Here is a 21,278-nt window from a genome sequence, read left to right on the forward strand (position 1 = left end):
CTGTTGGCTTTGGAGGAACTGATAGCATTAACTTAAAGTAGTAGCTTTGCTCAGCAGCTTACGTTTTCTGATCGCTGAGCTATCCTCTGTTTCCAGCCACTGCCACCAAACACAAGGTTTGAATCCAGTGTGTTCAAGTCTTTCTAAATTCGCCCTCAGGATGTGGCTTCACTTACAAGGCCAGCACTTATTTCTGATTCCTCGTTGCCATCTTTGTGAACTGCTGAGTTTGCAGCAGTTTGATTATCAGAGTGTTGTGCGAGGGTATTTTACTTTTGTAAAGGAAATCATAATTTACAGGTGCGTTGTCACTATAAGTGACCAAGTAAGAATAATTAAAAGCCAGCAGAAAATGTAATGAACATAAGAAATAATCTTGAAAGTAGATCGCCAATTTGATCAAAAGACCTTTTAAAATTAAATAGAAAAAGACATGTAAGTAGAGGAACAGAATTTACACCAGTGAATTTCATGATTAATACTACCCTTTTACTTTAGCATTGGGTGGGGGCAGAGGAGAGAGAGAGGTAGGTATTACAAATGTGTCACACAATATCTACATTTGAGCATGCTCTTCACACTATACGAAATGGTCCCAATGTAAACCTTTTTACCACAAAAATCATATACAGTATCCATGGATGTAGGGACTATAGATTGTGCTGCAAGATTGGAATAAATGAGATTTACTCAGTGAATATTATTTACCTGGATACCCAGGAAATACTTCCTATAAGTTCAATAGTGGATGTTTTAGAATATCAGGCTCAAAAATTAAATAAACAAACTAACTAAAGCTGTAGATAGACAGGTGTCTGTTCATTACTCTTTCTATTTGTAAACAATACCTCAAATACTCCTGGATATATTACAATGAAATGTGGTTGATTTAGGGTATTGCCCCAAGGAAGAACTATCAGTTTTTGATAAAGAGGCAGGTGCAGATTTTCTTTTCAAAGAATCAGTTAACATTAGGAAATATGGACAATTGACATTTATAATAAGAAAAAAATGGTTTTGACTTCTGTGGATTGCCTTAGCTGCTATGGTGGAATTTGTCACAGCTGTCAAAATGTGAATAGAGTTTCTAGAGCAGCTTGTTGGATACAGATTTGTGGTTACAGAGCACCAACCAGACAAGGAAAAGCTGCATTATTACATTTGAGTTAACGCAACGTGATATAGGTATACAATGAGTGTTCTCTTGTCACAAATTGAATTGCCAGTTTTTGTTCTTTAATGGAAGGATAGGTGAATAAGAGAAGATTAGATTAGATTACTTACAGTGTGGAAATAGGCCCTTCGGCCCAACAAGTCCACACTGACCTGCCGAAGCACAACCCACCCAGACCCATTCCCCTACATTTACCCCTTCACCTAACACTACGGGCAATTTAGCATGGCCAATTCACCTAACCTGCACATTTTTGGATTGTGGGAGGAAACCGGAGCACCCGGGGGAAACCCACACAGATACAGGGAGAATGTGCAAACTCCACACAGACAGTCGCCAGAGGCGGGAATTGAACCCGGGTCTCTGGCGCTGTAAAGCAGCAGTGCTAACCACTGAGCCACCATGCCGCCCAGAAGGAAGAGACATTGCACTTTTAAAATGCCAGAAGGGGGGGAACTGTGCTTTTTGAGACATCCAAGCTGCCCTCCTGATTGCACTGTTCAAGAATAAATAGGAGTATACGGTAGCAATCATCAATGTGTCTGTACTTCAAAGTTGAAGTTGTGATGTCTATGATCAATGTAGAAACAGAGATCAGATTTAATCATTGTAGTTATTTTCATTAACCTGTTCAGTGAGTTATTGCACACCTCTGGAATAAGTGGGACTTGAACCCAGAATTCCTGGTTCAAAGGTAGGGAAACTACAATTGTGCCCTTCCATTTACGTATCTTTAAATTTAATATTGTTTCAGTAAATTCATGATTATGGCCTTCTGAATCACAAAGGTTAGCCTTGGGATTGTCAAAGTTTATTATTGCAAATATTTTCTAAACAGACTAATTAAGGACATCACAACTCTTTGGAACACGTGGGACTTGAACTCAGGCCTCCTGGCTCAAAGATAGGGACATTAATTCTACACCCTTCCATTTACAGATACTCTTAATTAACCGAGCAAGATGTACGAGACAGCTCTGGAGCAAGTGGGACTTGAAACCTGGCCTCAAAAGGAGGGATACTGTCAGTGGGTCACAGGAGTCCAATCTATTGTTACATGCTTAGAGTTTAGCATAGGATGTAAGACTTAACTTTCATCCATATTACACACTAAACTAATCCATATAACAAGAAACTATGATGCCAACAAAGGGGAGTCTTGATTGAAATCCATTTACTTTCTGTCTTAGCAAAGATCAAGAAACAAAACATTTCTGAAGCTGTTGCGGCAAATACCTTGAAAATCAAAGTTGTAAAGTTTTTTTAAAAAGTGCAAGAAATTCAACATCAGCATTTTTAATTTATACAGTACCTTTAAGGTTAACAGAGGTTCACATCAAGTTGGAGACTTTTTTCACTGGCACGCAGGAGGTTGAGGTTTATAAAATCATGATGGGCACAGATAAAGTAAATGACAAAAGTTCTTTTCCCGAAGGTGGGGGAAATTCAAAACTAGGGGGCATAGTTTGGAGATAAGAGGAAAAAGATTAAAAAGACATGAGAGGAAATCTTTGTTTTACACCAAGTGGTTTGTGTGTGGAATGAATTGGCAGAGAAAGTGGTGGATGCAGGTACAGTTACAACATTTAAGACAACATTTGAATAAGTTCATAAATGGGAAAGGTTTGAAGGGATATGGGCCAGTGCAGGCAAGTGGGACTAGTTTAGTTTGGGAACATGGTCAGCGTGGTCATGCTGTATAACTATGAGTCACAAATCTAGGTGTGATAACATGTGACTAACAGATTGGTCAAAGAGGAGCTTTAAAGGAATACCTTAAAGGAAGACAAAGCTGTGAAATGCCAGAATCAGGGCTCAGCAGCTGAAGGCACGGCCATCATTGGTAAAGCAGTTCAAATAGACTCGTGTCACAAACCATTGCCTCTAACCCTATAAACTATACTGCCCAATATTAAGATGCTTTCAAAGCAAGTGTCCACTTACAAAGACATACAATCTGTTGCCAATTACAAAGTAAAATGAGGGGTAAAGCATTTGCATATAACAGTTTAGCAATACTTTCCAAGGTTTAATGGTTAATACAGGCAAATAAATTTTTTGGTATAAAAATGGAAATTGCTGGAGAAAGCATAGTCTGTTGTCTCTCTGTAGATGCAGCCGGACCTGCTGAGTTTCTTCAGCAATTTCTGCTTGTTTTAGATTTCCAGCATCACAGTTGTGTGTTAAGGTTTTTGGTATTGATTTCTCTGCCAATTCTTTTGCTCATTCACCTAAGATAGCAACACAGATCCATAGAATGGTTACAGCACAGAAGGAAACCATGTGACCATCTAGGTCTATCCTGGCTCTTGGCACGTCAAACTCAGCTAATTTCACTCCCCTGCCTTTTCGCTGTAGTTCTACAACTTGCCACTTTTCAGATAGTTATCCAATGCTGATTTGAGAGCCTTGGTGAAAAATGTTTCTACTATATTCTCAGGTAGAACACTTCAAATCTCAATGATGCGAAAAAAAAAGCTAATTCCTAGAATTGTAGGACTTGCTTATGAAGAAGGGCTTGATCAGTTGGGACTATATTCATTGGACTTTAGAAGAATGAGGTTCAGGAGGTGGGGGAGGTAGGGAATCATAGAAATCTATAAAATTCTAACAGAATTACAAAAAGGTAAACACAGGAAGGATGTTCCCAGTAACTAGCAAGCCCAGAACCCTGCAAAACAATTGAATGATATTGGCAGACCATTTAAGACAGAGATGAAGAGAAATTTCTTCACGCAGAGAGTGAGGAGCCTGTGGAATTGTCTTGTTGAGGCCAAAACATTGCATGTTTTGAAGGAGTTATGTACACAATTCTTTGGGGCTAAAGGGATCAATGGGTATTGGGAGAAAGTTGGAACAGGGGACTGAGCTGGATGATCAGCCATGATCACTGATTGGTGGAGCAGGCCTGAATGGCCGACGTGTGTACCTATCTTCTATATCTATAGGCTGTTTGTGTTGGTTCTGCTTCTTTTGCTACTTGTCTTTGACTAGTATCCTTTGGTCCTCGATCTTCCAAAAATTCTTCTCCCCACCCACACCCCTCATGACGTTGAACACCTTTACTCAACCTGCTTCTAATCTCATCTCCATGGAGAACAGATCTTCTTAGCCAATCTATCCAAGTAACTGAAAATTCTCAGCATGAAATCATTCTTTTGGATCTTTCAGCATATCTCTCTAATGCTTTCATATACTTTCTAGTAGGGATTCAAAAAACATAGTTCCAGTTGAAGCCAATCCAGTGTTTTGTCCAAAACAAAACTTCATTGTTTTTAAACTCCATGTTCCTACTTTTAAAGTGCAGGAACCCATTTGCTTTATTAACTGTTTTCTCAACCAATCTTGTCACCTTCAATAAATTTGTGCTCATATGCCCCAGGTCTCTTTGTTCCTGCACCCCTTAGAATTTAACCCTTAATGTTATTTTGTCTCTCCTCATTCTTCCTATCAAAAAATGAATCATTTCACAGTTCTCTGCATTAAATTTATCACTTTTCCACCCAGTCCACCAACTTAAAGTCTAATACCATCTTCCTCACAGCTCACAGTACTTCGAGGTTTTAAATCATCTGCACATTTTAAAATTGTGTCCTGCACACCCAAGCACATGTTCTACCACTGAACCCTGGGGAAGCCCAGTGTAAATCTTCCTCCAGTTCAAAAAGACAATCTTTCACTTCTCCTCTTTGTCTCTGTCAATTTCGCATCCATGTTATCACTTTCATTCCATGGCCTTTAACTTTATATTCAAGTCTGTTTTGTGGCACTGAGCCAAATGCCTTTTGGAAGTACGTGTTCGCCATTGTGCACATACATTTTCTGCCACCTCATCAAAATAAATCAAGTTAAATAGCAGGCAAACAAACTCTGAATAGCTCTTGGCATAGTCTGGCACAGTCTTTTGGCTTAGATATAAAAAAGGCATTTTAAACATGTGCTCTAAATTTTATTGCTCTTTCCGCAGAAATACTATAAATCTATTCATCAGAATAAATTATGAAAGTAGATGAGATGCTACCAGAACTACTGAATGTTTCCTGCATTTTGAGTTTTTATTTAACATTAAGCAAAATCGACTTCTCTGATGTTTATCAACCAAATAGGCTAAGCAATTTGAAAGTGACTAATTAACTGGGTATTGACAATGAAGGTATCTTGCTTTGAAGAAAGCCAAAGTCAATTGAGGAGTAAGGGCACAGAGAAGCAATCAGGTGTTTATCCTGAATGGAGTCATTAGCAACAGTCAATAGAACAAAAAGGAGGAGGGTGTGTGTACAATTACCTACCACTCAGATTTTCTCACTTGTGAAATTGGAATTCAGAATTAGCCAAATATCAGGATGCATCACAGGGGCATCTGTTTAATTTTTTTCTAGTTATTCTAACCTTGTTCATTCATTGGGCTGTTTGAACATTGCATCAAGTAATAAGATGATATATTAGGATGGATTGCTAAAAAGTCACAAAAAGTTAAGACTTACATTTACAAGACAAAATAAATTAATTCAGTTACATTACAGAAAGCATCCAAGATCCAGGTCTTTTAAAATGTTTAAAGGTAGTGACTGTATTTTTTGATTTAAAACCAAGCACTGTGGAAGCAATTCTTGTACTTTTAACAACATGTAGCTGAACATGTTCAAGCAGCTGTTTGGGGAAGCCGTCTGCAGGCGGGCTGGCACCAGGGTGTACACTAAGGGAACTTCAACCAGCAACAGATTGCTGATTGACATCCACAACTGGTCACAACTTCACAAACCAAAGGCCATCAGCCTGACAATAACTAACTGATTGGCTCCTTGGTAGCTTAAATGTTTTGGTTGTGACACTGCAGAAGCCTTCAGAATGCTGAAAGGTCAGATCCTGTATCTAAAGCCTGGAGAAAGACAATTTATTTTCTCCCACGAGTTGCTGTTTGCAGTTGCTTTTATTCAGTAAGTCAGATTTTATAATTTGGGAACCAGTCTCTCTGTACCTCCTGTAAAGTAGTTAAAGAATTTAAAGGAAAAGATCGGACAACTGAAGGACTTGGAAAACAAAAAAGAATACTGCATTGAATCCTGAGGACTGTTGCTATTGAACTGTATTGCTTGGCACACATATTTTCGTCTGCGCGTATTTGTGTATCTTGTGGCTTCAAAAGGCTGTTGGGAGTTTTAACTAGAAGTACTATACATGTTAACAGTTCAGCGTTGCTTACTTGTGATTCAAATCTATTATTTGTAATATAGTTCTTGTCTATCTGACATGTAAATTGTGGGCTTTGTACACTTTGATAATACTTTAAACTTTGGTGACAACTCTGGGAACAGTAAGGCTTGACTTGCATTGGCTTGACCCCAATGAGATATTACAAGACATATAAACTAAGATGGAAGATATCAGAGAACATACACATGTGAATTAGGAGTAGGCCACTTGGCCCCTCAAGACTACTCTGCTATTCAATAAGATTGTGGCTGTTCTGATTATTCCATATCCCTTCCTACCTACGACAAGCTTTCACCCTTTGCTTATCAAGAATCTATTACCTCTGCCTTCAAAATATTCAAAGAGAATACCTCCACTGTCTTCGGAGGAAGAAAGTTCCAAAAACTCATGATTCTGAGAAAAAAATTTTCAACTCTGTCTGAAATGGGCAGACACATTTTTAAAACAGTGATTCCCAGTTCCAGATTCTCTCTCAAGAGGAAATATCCTTCCTACATCCACTTTAAGATCCTCCAGAATCTTAAGTTTTCAAGAAATCGCTTGCACTTCTACACTTCCAATGGATACATATCTAGTTTGCCCAACATATCTCATAAGACAACCTGCCCATTCAACAGTTTAATCCAGTAAACTTTTTCTGAACTTATTCCAACGCAATTTACATCTTGCCTTAACTAAGGAAACCAATACTATACATAGCACTTCAGATGCAATCACACCAACATCCTGCACAACTGAAGTGTATCCTCCCTAAGTTTTGTGTTCCATTCTCCTCACAGTAAATTACAACATTCGATGAGCTTTCCTAATTACTTCCTGCACCTCCCAAACTTGAGCTATTTGTGAACTAGGACACCCAGATCCCTCTGCACCTCTAGAACTCTCCAACTGTTTGCCATTTAGATTCTACGCTTTTTATACTTCCTTCCAGAATGGGACATATCCACAATTTTCATCATGTCTGACAACATTTGTGGGGAGAAAACAGAGTTCTGAGTTCTGAAGGGTCACTGGACCTGAAATGTTAACTGTGCTCTCTCTCCACAGATCTTGCCAGACTTGCTGAGTGTTTCTGCAATTTTTATTTTTGTTTCTGATTTCCAACATACGCAGTTCTTTTGATTTTTTTAAATTCTTGACATCATACTCCATTGGTCAGGTGCAAATGTAGCAACTATATCATCGGTCCCAAATAGGACAGATATGTTTTTAATAAGTCTCAACCAAGGTAGGGGAAAAATAAACTTCTGTTCTCCAGCTGGGGACAGAAGGATTAGCTTGGACACAAAAACACCCTTACACATGTACAAATATAAATAATACCTCTGAAACGAGTAAAACCCGCACAAACAGTGATGCAGTGGATCTCTGAAAGTCTTTGAAAATATTTTAATCAGAATGGAAAGTAGATGAGCTTTGAGATGGAGATTGAGCATCACCTTTGACAAGGTGCCACAAAGGATGCTGTTAAATAAGAACTCATGGTGTTAGGGGTAAGGTATTGGCATGGATAGAGGATTGGCTGACTGGCAGAAGGCAGACAGTGGGCATAAAGGGGTATATTTCAGGATGGCAGCCAATGACTAGTGGAGTTCTGCAGGGATCAGTATTTGGACCACCACTATTCATGTTATACATGAACAATCTGGATGATAGAACTGAGAGTAGTGTTGCTAAGTTTGCAAATGACACAAAGATAGGTAGAATGACAGGTTGAGGTGGTGGGCAGGCTGCACAAGGACAGGCTACGTGATTGGGCAAAAAATTGGCAGATAGAATACAGTGTGCGAAAGTGTGAGGTTTTGTACTTTGATAGGAAGAACAGAGGTGTTCAGTATTTTCTAAATGGTGAAAGGCTTTGGAAATCTGAAACACAAAGGGACTTGGGAATCCTAGTTCAGATTCTCTTACAGTTAACACAGATTCAGTTAGCAGTCCAGTAGGCAAATGCAACGTTAGCACTGATTTTAAGGGGCCAGAATACAAGGGCAGGAATATACCGCTGAGGCTGTACAAGGCTCTGGTCAGACCGCTTTTAGGATATTGTGAGCAGTTTTGGAACTCACAGCTAAGGAATGACATGCTGGTATAGGAGTGGTTCCAAAGTAGGTTTATAAGAATGATTTCTAGGATTAAGGGCTTGTCATATGAAGAGTGGTTGAGGCGTTTGAATCTGTACTTCATGGAATTTAGAAGGATGAGGGGGGAATTGATTGAACCTTACAGAATACTGAGAGGCCTGGATACAGTGGATGTGGAGAAGATGTTTTCACTAGTTGGAGAGACTAGAACCAAAAAGCACAGCCTCAGAGTGAATGGACAACTGTTTAGAACAGATAAGGAACGATTTCTTTGGAACTCTGCTACAGAACGTCGTAGAGGCCGAAACATTGAATGTATTTAAGACGGAGCTAGATAGCTTCTTGATTAATAAAGGGATCAAGGGTTACAGGGTGAAGGCAGGAGAATGAGGTAGACAAACACATCAGCCATGATCGAATGGTGGAGCAGGCTCAATGGGCCGAAAGGCCTAATCCTGTTCCTGTATCTCATGGTCTTATATTCGTAAGATGGAACTGGGCTGAATTAAAGTCAATTAAACTTTATGGATGTGATAAACTGTCAAGCTTTTATTGTTAATTCAGTTTTTACAAATAAGTCGTCATTTAAGTCTTCGCGAGTACGCTGTCATTCAATGAGATCATGGCTGATCTTCTACCTCAACATCATTTTCCTTCTTTGCCTCCCCTGTCCCTTGATACATAAAAATCTACTTAACTCAGTCTTAAACATACTCAAATATTGAGGCCTTTGGGCACAGAACTGCAAAGATTCGCCATGTTCTGGGAGAAGGAATTCCTCATTTCAGTTCTAAACATCCTGCCCTTAATCAAGACACTATCCTGTCTACCCCACAAGAACTGTGTATGTTTGAACTACATAATTTCTGCTGAACTCCAGAGAACAAAGGGCCAATGAACTTACTATTTCCTCATTGGACAACCCCTCCATCCCAGGAATTAGACTGATGCGCGAGCCTTCACTGCACACTCTAACAAGTAGGTCTTTCTATGGGGAAGGAGACTAAATATGCTTACAATACTCCAGGTACAGTCCCAGCAAGGCTCTGTATATCAGCAGGGTGATATGTTTACTCCTATAATCAAACAATTGTAATAAAAGGTCAACATGCCATTTACCAATTTAACTGCTTGTTGTACCTAAATGATTAACCTTCAGCGACTCATGAACAAAGGCACCTAAGTCCCGTTAAAGCTCAATACTTCCCAGTTTCTTACCAATTAAGAAATACTATTCCTCGCATCAAAATGGTTAAACTCACATTTCTCTACGTGGTACTTCATCTGCCATTTTTTTGTACATTGACTTAGTATCTTCAAATTCTCTTGAAATTCCTTTGCATCCTTCTCTCAACTCTCACTTCCAGCAAGTTTTCTTACATCTGCAAACTTGGAAATATTACTTTTCACCTTCACATTCAAACTGTACAAAAGTGCACACCATTCAACCTTAATCCACAAATTCAGCCATTTCAATTTAGCCTTTTAGCATAAAATCATAGATCAGTTTTATACACATGAAGTAAGACCATAAGACATAGGAGCAGAAGTAAGGCCATTCGGCCCATCGAGTCCACTCCGCCATTCAATCATGGCTGATGGGCATTTCAACTCCACTTATCCGCATTCTCCCCGTATGTTTTAAAAAATTCTCAAGGTCAAGGACCAGGCTCGCAGGAAAGTAGTCTGACACAGAACAAACAGCCAAGAGGCGAGTCTGCTAGAATATAAGTGTTTTATTCCCCGCAGTGTCCCCACAACCAGTCTCGTACTTACAACGGGTCTGGCTTATACTCACTCTACATGTTACCAAAACTGGGAGCCGTCAGTTCTCGTAGAGCGGTTGCCAACAACCCACGCTCGGCGGTTAAACGTAACCCCGGAGCAGACTCTACCGAACTGGAGACTTCTCCAGCTGATATACCCTTTTCCAGATATAAACATTCATGTGAACAGCAGAGCAAGGCTAAAAAACACATTCCATTCTGGTTACATACAGATAAGAAGATTCACACGGGAAGGTGTATAACAAGATTCACACGGGACTAAGCGACACCTTCCATTTTCGGTTAGATTCACACATGTATTGGGACACAATTTTAACCCTTTCACCACATTCCACTGCTTGGCCCAATACATGTGTTGCATAATGATTCACACATGTATTGGGACATAATTTTACACCACACCGTAGCCCTTAATTCCTTGTGACATCAAGAATTTATCAATTTCTGCCTTGAAGACATTTAGCGTCCCAGCCTCCACTGCACTCTGTGGCAATGAATTCCACAGGCCCACCACTCTCTGGCTGACGAAATGTCTCCGTATTTCTGTTCTGAATTTACCCCCTCTAATTCTAAGGCTGTGTCCACGGGTCCTAGTCTCCTCGCCTAATGGAAACAATTTCCTAGCGTCCACCCTCTCCAAGCCATGTATTATCTTGTAAGTTTCTATTAGATCTCCCCTTAATCTTCTAAACTCCAATGAATACAATCCCAGGGTCCTCAGCTGTTCCTCATATGTTAGACCTACCATTCCAGGGATCATCCATGTGAATCTCCGCTGGATACGCTCCAGTGCCAGTATGTCCTTCCTGAGGTGTGGGGACCAAAACTGGACACAGTACTCCAAATGGGGCCTAACCAGAGCTTTATAAAGTCTCAGTAGCACAACGGTGCTTTTATATTCCAACCCTCTTGAGATAATTGACAACATTGCATTCGCTTTCTTAATCACGGACTCAACCTGCATGTTTACCTTTAGAGAATCCTCAACGAGCACTCCCAGATCCCTTTGTACTTTGGCTTTATGAATTTTCTCACCGTTTAGAAAGTAGTCCATGCTTCTATTCTTTTTTCCAAAGTGCAAGACCTCGCATTTGCTCACATTAAATTCCATCAGCCATTTCCTGGACCACTCTTCCAAACTGTCTTGATCCCTCTGCAGCCTCCCTACTTCCTCAGTACTACCTGCCTGTCCACCTAACTTTGTATCATCGGCAAACTTCGCTAGAATGCCCCCAGTCCCTTCATCCAGATCATTAATATATAATGTGAACAGCTGCGGCCCGAACACTGAACCCTGCGGGACACCGCTTGTCACTGGCTGCCATTCCGAAAAAGAACCTTTTATCCCAACTCTCTGCCTTCTGTCAGACAGCCAATCCTCAATCCATACCAGTAGCTCACCTCGAACACCATGGGCCCTCACCTTGTTCAGCAGCCTCCCGTGTGGCACCTTATCAAAGGCCTTTTGGAAGTCTAGGTAGATAACATCCACTGGGTTTCCCTGGTCTAACCTACTTGTCACCTCTTCAAAGAACTCCAACAGGTTTGTCAGGCACGACCTCCCCTTACTAAATCCATGTTGACTTGTTCTAATCTGACCCTGCTCTTCCAAGAATTTAGAAACCTCATCCTTAATGATGGACTCTAGAATTTTACCAACAACCGAGGTTAGGCTAATTGGCCTATAATTTTCCATCTTTTGCCTTGATCCTTTCTTGAACAAGGGGGTTACAACAGCGATCTTCCAATCATCCGGGAATTTCCCTGACTCCAGTGACTTTTGAAAGATCTCAACCAACGCCTCTGCTATTTCCTCAGCCACCTCCACAAGTCTCATAAATTTTAACCCTGCTCAAGGCTAGGATTAAATATGTATGGCTTAATTGCACCAGACTGGAAGTGAGTAATTCTATGTTAGAACAGTACAATAACTGTTCACTATTTATAACAAGTGTAGGATTTATTGATTATTCATGACGTTTCACTGGTCAGGACAGCATTTATTGCTCATCCCTAATTACCCAGAGAGCAGTTAAGAGTTAACCACCTTGCTGTGGGTCTGCAGTCATATGTAGGCCAGACAGGTAAGGACAGCAGTTTCCTACCCAAAGGATGTTAGTGAACCAGATGGGCTTTTTTTAAAGCAATTGACAATGGTTTCATGGTCATAATTAGACTCCTAATTCCAGATACTTTTAAATTTCAAATTGCATCATTTGTTATGGTGGGATTTGAACCCAGGTTCCCAGAACATTACCTGGGTCACTGGATTAATAGTCTAGTGATAATACCACTAAACCATCACCTCCCTAACTGCCAATACATTTATGGTCTCTATTCTTTCGGCAATTCTTCCAGAGTGAGCATGGAGTGTGAGCATGACATGTGACACAAATATAGAGAGAATACAGTCTGCAAACAAATCTCTGACCTTTTCACCTTGGAGGTTTCCAACTGCAATGTGACCTGCTAATCACAAAATGTCACTGTTGCCCAAATTTCCATGTTGGTAACTCTCAAATTTTTAGACTAGAATAAACCTGCATCAATCTGTCCTCACTCTGCAGACACCACATGGTTCTAAAGTTGATTATAAGTTTGTTATAAATAGTGAACAGTTATTGTACTGTTCTAACATAGAATTACTCACTTCCAGTCTGGTGCAATTAAGCCATACGTATTTAATCCTAGCCTTGAGCAGGGTTAAAATTTATGAGACTTGCGGGCATTATAACTGTTTCCATCTGACACCACCTGCTTGAAAATGTGGAGAAAATATCCTTGAACAGCTGTATATAATTGGTCCTCTGCAGTTTAATAATAGGAAATTTCTTTAAACTTCACTGAGACTACAGAGTAATCTGGTCTCAATGTCTAGCAGAACCAAATCATTAATAAGTTTCCAGCCATGATACAAACAGAAATGAATAGACGGGGCTCCACTGGGCAACGCAGCAAACATTAGGAATTCATGGACTATTGTCAGAGGCAGGAATGACCAACATCGCATCATTACTGTAGCACAAAATGACACTTTGAAACGGCACTGCATTGGCATTTTCCTTAAACAGGCTTTAATTTATTTAGAGTGAAACATTTAGAGTGATTAGAGTGATTATTTAGAGTGATTTGCTGCACTGCAGCTCAGACTGTTAACACTTACCCTGTGTAGCAATATTTGCTGCCCAAGGACCAAATTTAACACTTGTTTTGCACACAAAGTGACAATTTCTGAATAAGTTCAAGCAATAAATCACAAGACCTACTCAGAGAAGATGCAGATAACATACTACCAGGGTTTCTTAATATAATTTAAACCTCAGATTGACACTGATGTATTAAGCATAGCTTTAATAGTTTCTATAATTATGTTGAACAACAATTTAGTCAGAGATATTTGATGTAAGTGCTTCCTGGACTGTTAATTAAGCAAGTTGCAGAACATGCAAACATAGTGTTTGTTTTCTCATAACTGGTATAAAGTATTGCACATATAATGTCTCAGAAGAATTACAAACATCCTGTACATAAAAAGCAGGATAAATCCAACCCAGCCAATTATTGCCTCATCAGTCTACTCGATCAGCAGTAAAGTGATGGAAGGCCATCAACATTGCTATTAAGAAGCACCTGCTCAGCAATAACTGCCTCAGTCATGCCCAGTCTGCGCACCACCAGAGCCTCTTTGCTCCTGACATCATTACAGCCTTGGATCAAACATGGACAAAAGGGCTGAATTCCAAAGTGAGGTGGAAGTCATCAAGGATGCCCAAGCAAAACCAGAAAGTCAATGGGTATCAAGGGCAAACTCTCTTCTGGTTGGACAGGTACCCAGCATGTAAGATGGTGGTCAGTGTTGTTGGAAATACATCATCTCAACTCCAGGACATCTCTGCAGGAGCTCATTGTGGTAGTGTTTTAGACCCACCATCTTCAATTGCTTCATCAATGACCTTCCCTCCATGACAAGGTCAGAAGTGGGGATGTTTGTTGATGATTGCACTATGTTCAGCAAAACATTTGCAACCCTCAGAGACTGAAGCAGTCCATGTTCAAATACGAAAAGAGTTGGACAAGGTGTGCGCTGACAAGTGGCAAGTAATATTCATGCCACAAATGCCAGGCAAAGACAATCTCCAAAAGGAGAACAGTCTAACACTGTCCCTTGACATTCAATAGTGTTACTATCACTGAATCCCCCACTATCAACATCCTTGAGGTTACCATTGACCAGAAACTCAATTGATATCACCATATAAACACAGCAGCTACAAGAGAGGTCAGAGGCTAGGAACACTGTGGTGAGTAACTAACCTTCTGACTCCCCAAAGTCTGTCAACCATCAAGGTACAAGTCGGGAGAGCGATGGAATACTTCCCAATTGCCTGGATGGGCACAACTCCAACAACACATCAAGAAGCTTGGCACTACCCAAGACAAAACCCACTTGATTGACATCACACCGACAACCATCCACCACTGAACACTCAGTGGCACCAGTGTCTAATAGCTACAAGATGCAGTGCAGAAATTCACCAGAGATCCTCAGACAGCATTTCCCACACCATGTCTACTTCCATATAGAAGGACAATCGCAGCAGATGCATGGAACACTAACGCCTTCAAGTTCCCCTCCAAGCCACTCACCTTTCTGACTTGGAAAAATGTTGCCATTCCTTCACTGTCCAGAGGTCAAAATTCTGGAAGCCCTTAACGGCAATGTGGGTTTACCCACATTGCATGGACTGCAGCGGTTCAAAATGCCCACCTTCTCAAGAGCAATTGGGGACGGGAAGAAAAGCCAGCGACAACCACATTCCATGAGCAAATTAACTGAAGTTTACAAACAAATAACTGATTTTGTCCTCTCTCCTATTATTCCTATGTAAAGGCACCCCAGCTTCATGTCCTCCTTCACATCCACACAGGGCCACTTCTAGCAGACTCATCGGGGAGACAGAAGGAGCAGCATCTAATTAAACTTGACCATTCCTTACATTTGAAGTACTGTAGCAGGTCTCGTGCTCAATACAATTAGCCAATTCAGTGCAGACTGAAAATAACCTGGGGCATTTACCACTCTGTATGGTTCAAATGTTCTCTGAATAAATTAGCTAAGTGCACAGGGAAGAGTAAATCCAAAGCAGGTATTTTCTTTTGAATAGTAAATTTCAAATCAATAACTTGGCAATCTAGATCCTGCTTTGAAAATCTGGTTGAAGTAACCATGTTAACCCTTGTTCCCTTTAACATTGGTTTGCTCTACACAGTTGGCTTGTTTCACTGCACAGCCGTTAAAACACTGATGTTCTTATGCATACCTTAAAAGAGAATGATGGCTATGCCCAATTTGTTTGTCCCTTGCGCAGCATACTCCAGATTGCTGAGTGGCCACAAACCCACAAAGAACAAATACACAGAATGCTGGAGAACCTCAGCATGTCTGGCAACATCCATGGAGAGAAAAACAGAGTTAATGTTTTGAGTCCAGTCTGACCCATGAATTGTAGAGGTGGAGCATCACTTTCTTGCTTTTACACTTTGTGCCTCTAATTATAAACCCAAGGATCCTGCAAGCCTTAACAACTGTTTCAACTTGTCTAGAAACCTCAGAGAATCATGCATGTGAACCCCGAGGTCCCCTACTCCTGTCCTCCCCTCACAGTTGTACCATTCAGCCTTATTGTCTCTCCATGTTTCTTTGACCAAAATGCTGTACTTTACATTTCTCCACATTGATCCATCTGTCAGGTAGGTCAGGTGTCTGCACACTTGGTCAGCTTGTAAATGTCCCTTCAACTTGCTCAGCATCATCCTCACAATTCCTATTCTCCCTAGTTTAGAATCACCTGCATAATAACATGGATACAAGACTGGCTGACTGACAGAAAACATTGTGCATAACTGGGTCTTTTCCTGATTGGTAGAATGTGAAGAGTGAAGTCTTGCAGGAGAAAATGTTGGGTCTTAGCTTTTTATGGTTTACATAAATGACTTAAATGAGGAAAACAAAAGCATGGCAGCTAAATGCTCAGATGAAACAAAGTTAGATCAGAAAGTATATTGCAAAGACAGCATAAGGAGGTTGCAGACTGATACAGAGCAACTGCAGAATTCTGAACTGTTTTAATATGAGAGAAACTGAAATATAAAAGCAAGGATATTATGTTGGTTATACATATTGTACCTCCCTAACCCAGCACTCTATTTTGGCAATCTCAGTATAGTTCCAGTTCTAGTTTTCTAGATGAAGGGCTCTGTGCCCTTCTCCCCAAAAAGAGTTTCTTGCTATGCCAGTGTAAACCTTTAAAAAGCTTGCTTTGATCAACTCCTAAGTAATTTTCATCTTTTATAAGCAGCAGCATAATTGGTCAATGCAAAATTGCTCTTTAAGTCACAAGATAATTGCACACATGCCTGGTTTGCACTTATATTTATCTTAGTGATAAGGTGGGGGCCTTATCTCAGTCCCAACCTTCCAACTCAGCACCGCCCTCTTGAAGAGTCCTACCTGTCCATCTTCCTTCCTGCCTATCTGCTCCATCCTCCTCTCAGACCTATCACTTTCATCCCCACCTTCATTTACCTATCGCATTCCCAGCTATCTTTGCCCCCAGCTCCATCCCCTTCCTATTTATCTCTCAGCCCCCATGGCCCACAAGCCACATTCCTGATGAAGGGTTTATGTCTGAAACATCGACTCTTCTGCTCCTCGGATGCTGCCTGACCTGCTGTGCTCTTCCAGCACCACACACCCTTAGTAAAAAGGTGTATTTTGTTGTTAACAGTTGGGTATGAGAGATGTAAAACGTTAAATGCTACAACCTCAGAGGAACAAATGCCTCTGGTGCAGTTGGTGCTTTATCCTTTCCCAGTTTCTATATTTGTTGTTTCAAAATATAATTTATAGCAAAAAAAACTGAATCTCGAAAGAAAATATAGAAGGAGCGTGAGCACGTTGCATAGTGTTTTCTTGAAATGTTTAAAATTCCTGTGCTGACATTGACACACAAACCTGCCAGTCTTGTAATTTCTGGATTACAGAGGTACAACTTGTACTCTAATAAGTCAATCTCTTGGGATCACAAATGATTTCTTTTGGTTATACAGGTCACTGATGAGATCACATCTTGAATAGGAATTGTGAGGATGATGCTGAGCAAGTTGAAGGGACATTTACAAGCTGACCAAGTGTGCAGACACCTGACCTACCTGACAGATGGATCAATGTGGAGAAATGTAAAGTACAGCATTTTGGTCAAAGAAACATGGAGAGACAATAAGGCTGAATGGTACAACTGTGAGGGGAGGACAGGAGTAGGGGACCTCGGGGTTCACATGCATGATTCTCTGAGGTTTCCAGACAAGTTGAAACAGTTGTTAAGGCTTGCAGGATCCTTGGGTTTATAATTAGAGGCACAAAGTGTAAAAGCAAGAAAGTGATGCTCCACCTCTACAATTCATGGGTCAGACTGGACTCAAAACATTAACTCTGTTTTTGTCTCTACAGTGTGCAGTTTGATCTCCTTACTTAAAGATGGATGTAAATGCCTTAGAGACCGCTCAGATGAGCTTAGTTAGATTGAAATCTGGAATAGACAAGTTCTTGAGCAAAGGTTGGACAGGTTGAAACTAAGAGTGACAGGTGACTTAATTGATATATAGCAGATCATGAATGGCCTTGACAAGATGGATAAGGAAAAGATGTTTCACCTTGTGATAAGTCCAGAACTAGGGGTCGGCCTTTAGAACAGAGATAAGGAGAACTTGTTTTACCCCAACAGCGAGTTGCATGACTTTGGAACTCTGCCTCAGAAAGCAGCGGAAGCAGGGCTGTTCAATATTTTTAATGAGAAGAGAGATGATTTCCTTTCCTGTTTATTGGGGAAAGATGGGAAAGTGGACAGCCACAATCTCATTGAAGAGCGAAGCAGGCAGAGGGGGGCAAGACAGACTACTTCCGCTCCTAATGAGTATGTTCGTATAACTGTAGTCAGATTGATTCTAAGAAAATTGACTGCAACTAAAGAAGAAACTATGGCTTTTTGTTGTCATAGCATGGAATTTGACTTGCAAATAGAAACAGCACCTGGACAGGTACACTGGAAGGATTTCTTCCCCCGTTTTCTTACTGCAGAAGATTCGGCACAGTGTTCCACAGGCCTCAGCTCTCCCTGCTTCATAGTTATCTGGAAATTCATTTGCATCGAAGAGCGGATTGGCAACCATATTTTCAGTGGATATCTGCGAGGGTTTCCGTCGGACATCCAGTCCTGCTGGAGTTGTAATACCTAAGGTGAGGAAGAGTTTACGAGGGTTGCTGGTGAGAAGCAACCATCTTATTGTCACATTGCCAAATAGAACCAAATCATGCATTACATCTACAAACCAAAAAAAACCCAGAACAGTAAAATTTTATAAATAGAACTTAATAGAACAAAAAAAGATAATCATATCAAATATTTTAAAACAGTTAGTGCACAGTCTCAGAGGTTTATGACGTGACACAAAATAGCAGGAGAAATGAGCATGATGGGATATAAACAAGCACCTGCAGAGAGCAGATTACAAGGCTTGGCAACACTCCTCCCCCATTCAAGAGAAACACAGAACGGTGAATGAAGTTATCGCCCCCAAACAGTGCAACAATGACAGGAGGCAGATGTTAGAGAAAAACAGCTGGAGCGATTATAAGGAAAAGGAATGGCTTATGGCAAAAATCATAAAACGGCTGACTGCAATTAAAATAGAATCTACTTTTCCTACTTACAAGATTTATAAGAAAGAAGAATTTGGATAAAAGATGCTGCAAGATAATAGAAATAAAAATGGAAACAAATCAAAGGAGAGCAGTAGTTATAATATCTTTAAGATGATTAGTTTTTTTAGCTTCAGTTATAAGCAGCTTTCTTCTGTTTTTGTTTTAAAAATTAAAATTCAAAATTTTGAGAGAAAGACTGGGCACTACATATATAAAGACTGGCAACCAGGTAAAAGCCATGAATTTGACAATTAACATGCAAAAAAATATGCAAAAAGAAATTAAAAACTCAGGGAAACACTGATGTTAAATTAGATTAGGGTTTAATAAATCTGGACTGTAAACTAAATTAAGAATACACAGACTGTAGATGACTTTTTAGTTAGATTTTGTCCTGTATCTTTGTAGATAGGAGGCAAGACTGAAGTGAAAGGTGTTTGGTGCCTTACCTGTCATACTGCCATCTCTGTTCATCCCATTGTGCAGTCTGCAGTGAACTAATCCTGCATCGAACAGCCACTGACCAAACAGATTCAGCACACTGTTGACCTTGGGACGAGTAGGTGCAGGTAGAGGTCTTGGCTCTGAGCTGGTCTGGTTTGGGCTGGACAGTGGAGAAGTGGTGGATGTCTGATGAGTAACTTTTGGAGGATGTGCAGTGCTCCCCTAGAAGAAATATATACATAAACCTTAGTTGACACAAGAACATGGCAAAACAGGAAACAAAAAGTAATTAAAATAGAAAGGGATCTATAAGGGATGACAATAAGAATCTTTGGTTAGGCTTCAAAAAAGCCATTCTTTCTTCATTAAGATTTTGGAAGGCCAGTGATTCAACCCCTCCCTTTCCCTGCCAGTAAATTCTTCCAATTGTTCCTAAAAGCAGACTTGCCAATTCCCTAAAACTTGATTTCTTCAATGTCATTTTCCATGATCGTTGATATGCTTTTTAAAAAAAAATTTGATTGAATTTTCTGCACTGTATCTTCACATTTTTTTAATCTACATTTCTTCATTTCTCTTTCCTTATTTCCCCAATACTTTTGCTCATTACATCTTCTGGACCTATGCTCATTTAACAAATCTCTCTTCTGACTCCTTGCAAGCTTATGTTTGCTACCTTCTGTACATAAATGCCAAAGTAGGCAAGATCACAGCAATCATGCTTTTCATGGAAGCCTCACAGAGAAGGGACGACCCTTTAGAACTGAGACAAGGAGGAATTCCTTCAGCCAGAAAGTGGCAAACCTGTGGAACTCTTTGTTGCAGAGGGCTGTGGAGTTATTGAGTGTATTTAAGACAGAGATAGATAAATAGATAGATTCTTGATTAGTAAGAGGATCAAAGATTACAGGAAGAAGGTGGGAGAACGGTCTTGAGAAATATATTAGCCACAAACAAATGGGGGAGCAGACTAAATGGGTTGTATGGTTAATTCTGCTCCTATATCTTATGGTCATCCAAGTAAATTTGGCAGATGCTTTAGCACAGCTGCTACACTGCACATTGTACAACCACTAGCAGATCTGTCCTGGATGACACGGTGTTGAAACCTTTGCAGTTCTATCATATGTGTAGCAGTGATAACTGATGATTTAAACCTGTAGATGGTGATAAGATTCTGAGAGATCAGAGGTAAGCCATACAATAGTTGTTGTCTCTGCACTGCTCATGTCCCTTGTAAATAGTGGACAGGTTTTTGGGAGTCAGGAGGGGAGTAATTTGCCACATTATTCCTAGCCTCTGACCTATTTTTGTAGCTACTCTATTTACATGGCGAGACCAGTTGACTCTCTGGTCAATGATGTTGATAGTGGGGGATTCAGTGATGGAAATACCATTGAATGCCAAGGGGCTGTGGTTAGATAGTCTCTTTTTGGAAATGATCATTGCCTGGCATTTGTGTGGTATGAATGTTACTTACCACTGATCAGCCCAAGCCCACCTCTTCTTACATTTGAAGATGGATTGCTTCACTATATGAAGAATCAAGGACTGTGCTGAATATTGTACAATCACCAACAAATACCCCCACTTCTGATCTTATGATGAAGGGAGGCTCATTGCTGAAGCAGTTGAAGATGGTTGGGACTAGGACACAACCCTGAGGAATGCCTGCAGAGATGTCCTGGAGCTGAGATGACTGATCTCGAACAACCACAACCATCTTCCTATGTACCAGGTATGATTCCAACCTGCAGAGAGTTTGAACTCAATTCCCATTAGTTGCTGTTTTGCTAGGGCTCCTTGACGCCACACTA

General features: G+C 40.4%; 1 protein-coding gene across 12 annotated transcripts in view; it reads right to left on the bottom strand.

Moving 5' to 3' along the window:
* ralgapb (Ral GTPase activating protein non-catalytic subunit beta) overlaps positions 1 to 21,278 on the bottom strand; it is a 144,150-nt gene that overhangs the window by 70,085 nt on the left and 52,787 nt on the right. For 6 of the 12 annotated variants that reach the window (XM_087994676.1, XM_087994674.1, XM_087994683.1 and 3 more), the window contains 3 exons: positions 19,467 to 19,683; positions 19,027 to 19,062; positions 18,346 to 18,547 (listed from right to left, as the gene is read on the bottom strand). In XM_087994676.1, the coding sequence (XP_087850802.1) occupies positions 18,346 to 18,547; positions 19,027 to 19,062; positions 19,467 to 19,683 (455 nt within the window). The remainder of the gene's footprint in view (positions 1 to 18,345; positions 18,548 to 19,026; positions 19,063 to 19,466; positions 19,684 to 21,278) is intronic. The other 6 variants (XM_087994678.1, XM_043710959.2, XM_043710958.2 and 3 more) reach the window with 4 other exon arrangements.

The sequence above is a fragment of the Chiloscyllium plagiosum genome, unplaced genomic scaffold, assembly GCF_037043375.1.
Source record: "Chiloscyllium plagiosum isolate Xiang-an unplaced genomic scaffold, Cpla_swu_hap1 HiC_scaffold_15, whole genome shotgun sequence".
NCBI lineage: Eukaryota > Metazoa > Chordata > Chondrichthyes > Orectolobiformes > Hemiscylliidae > Chiloscyllium > Chiloscyllium plagiosum.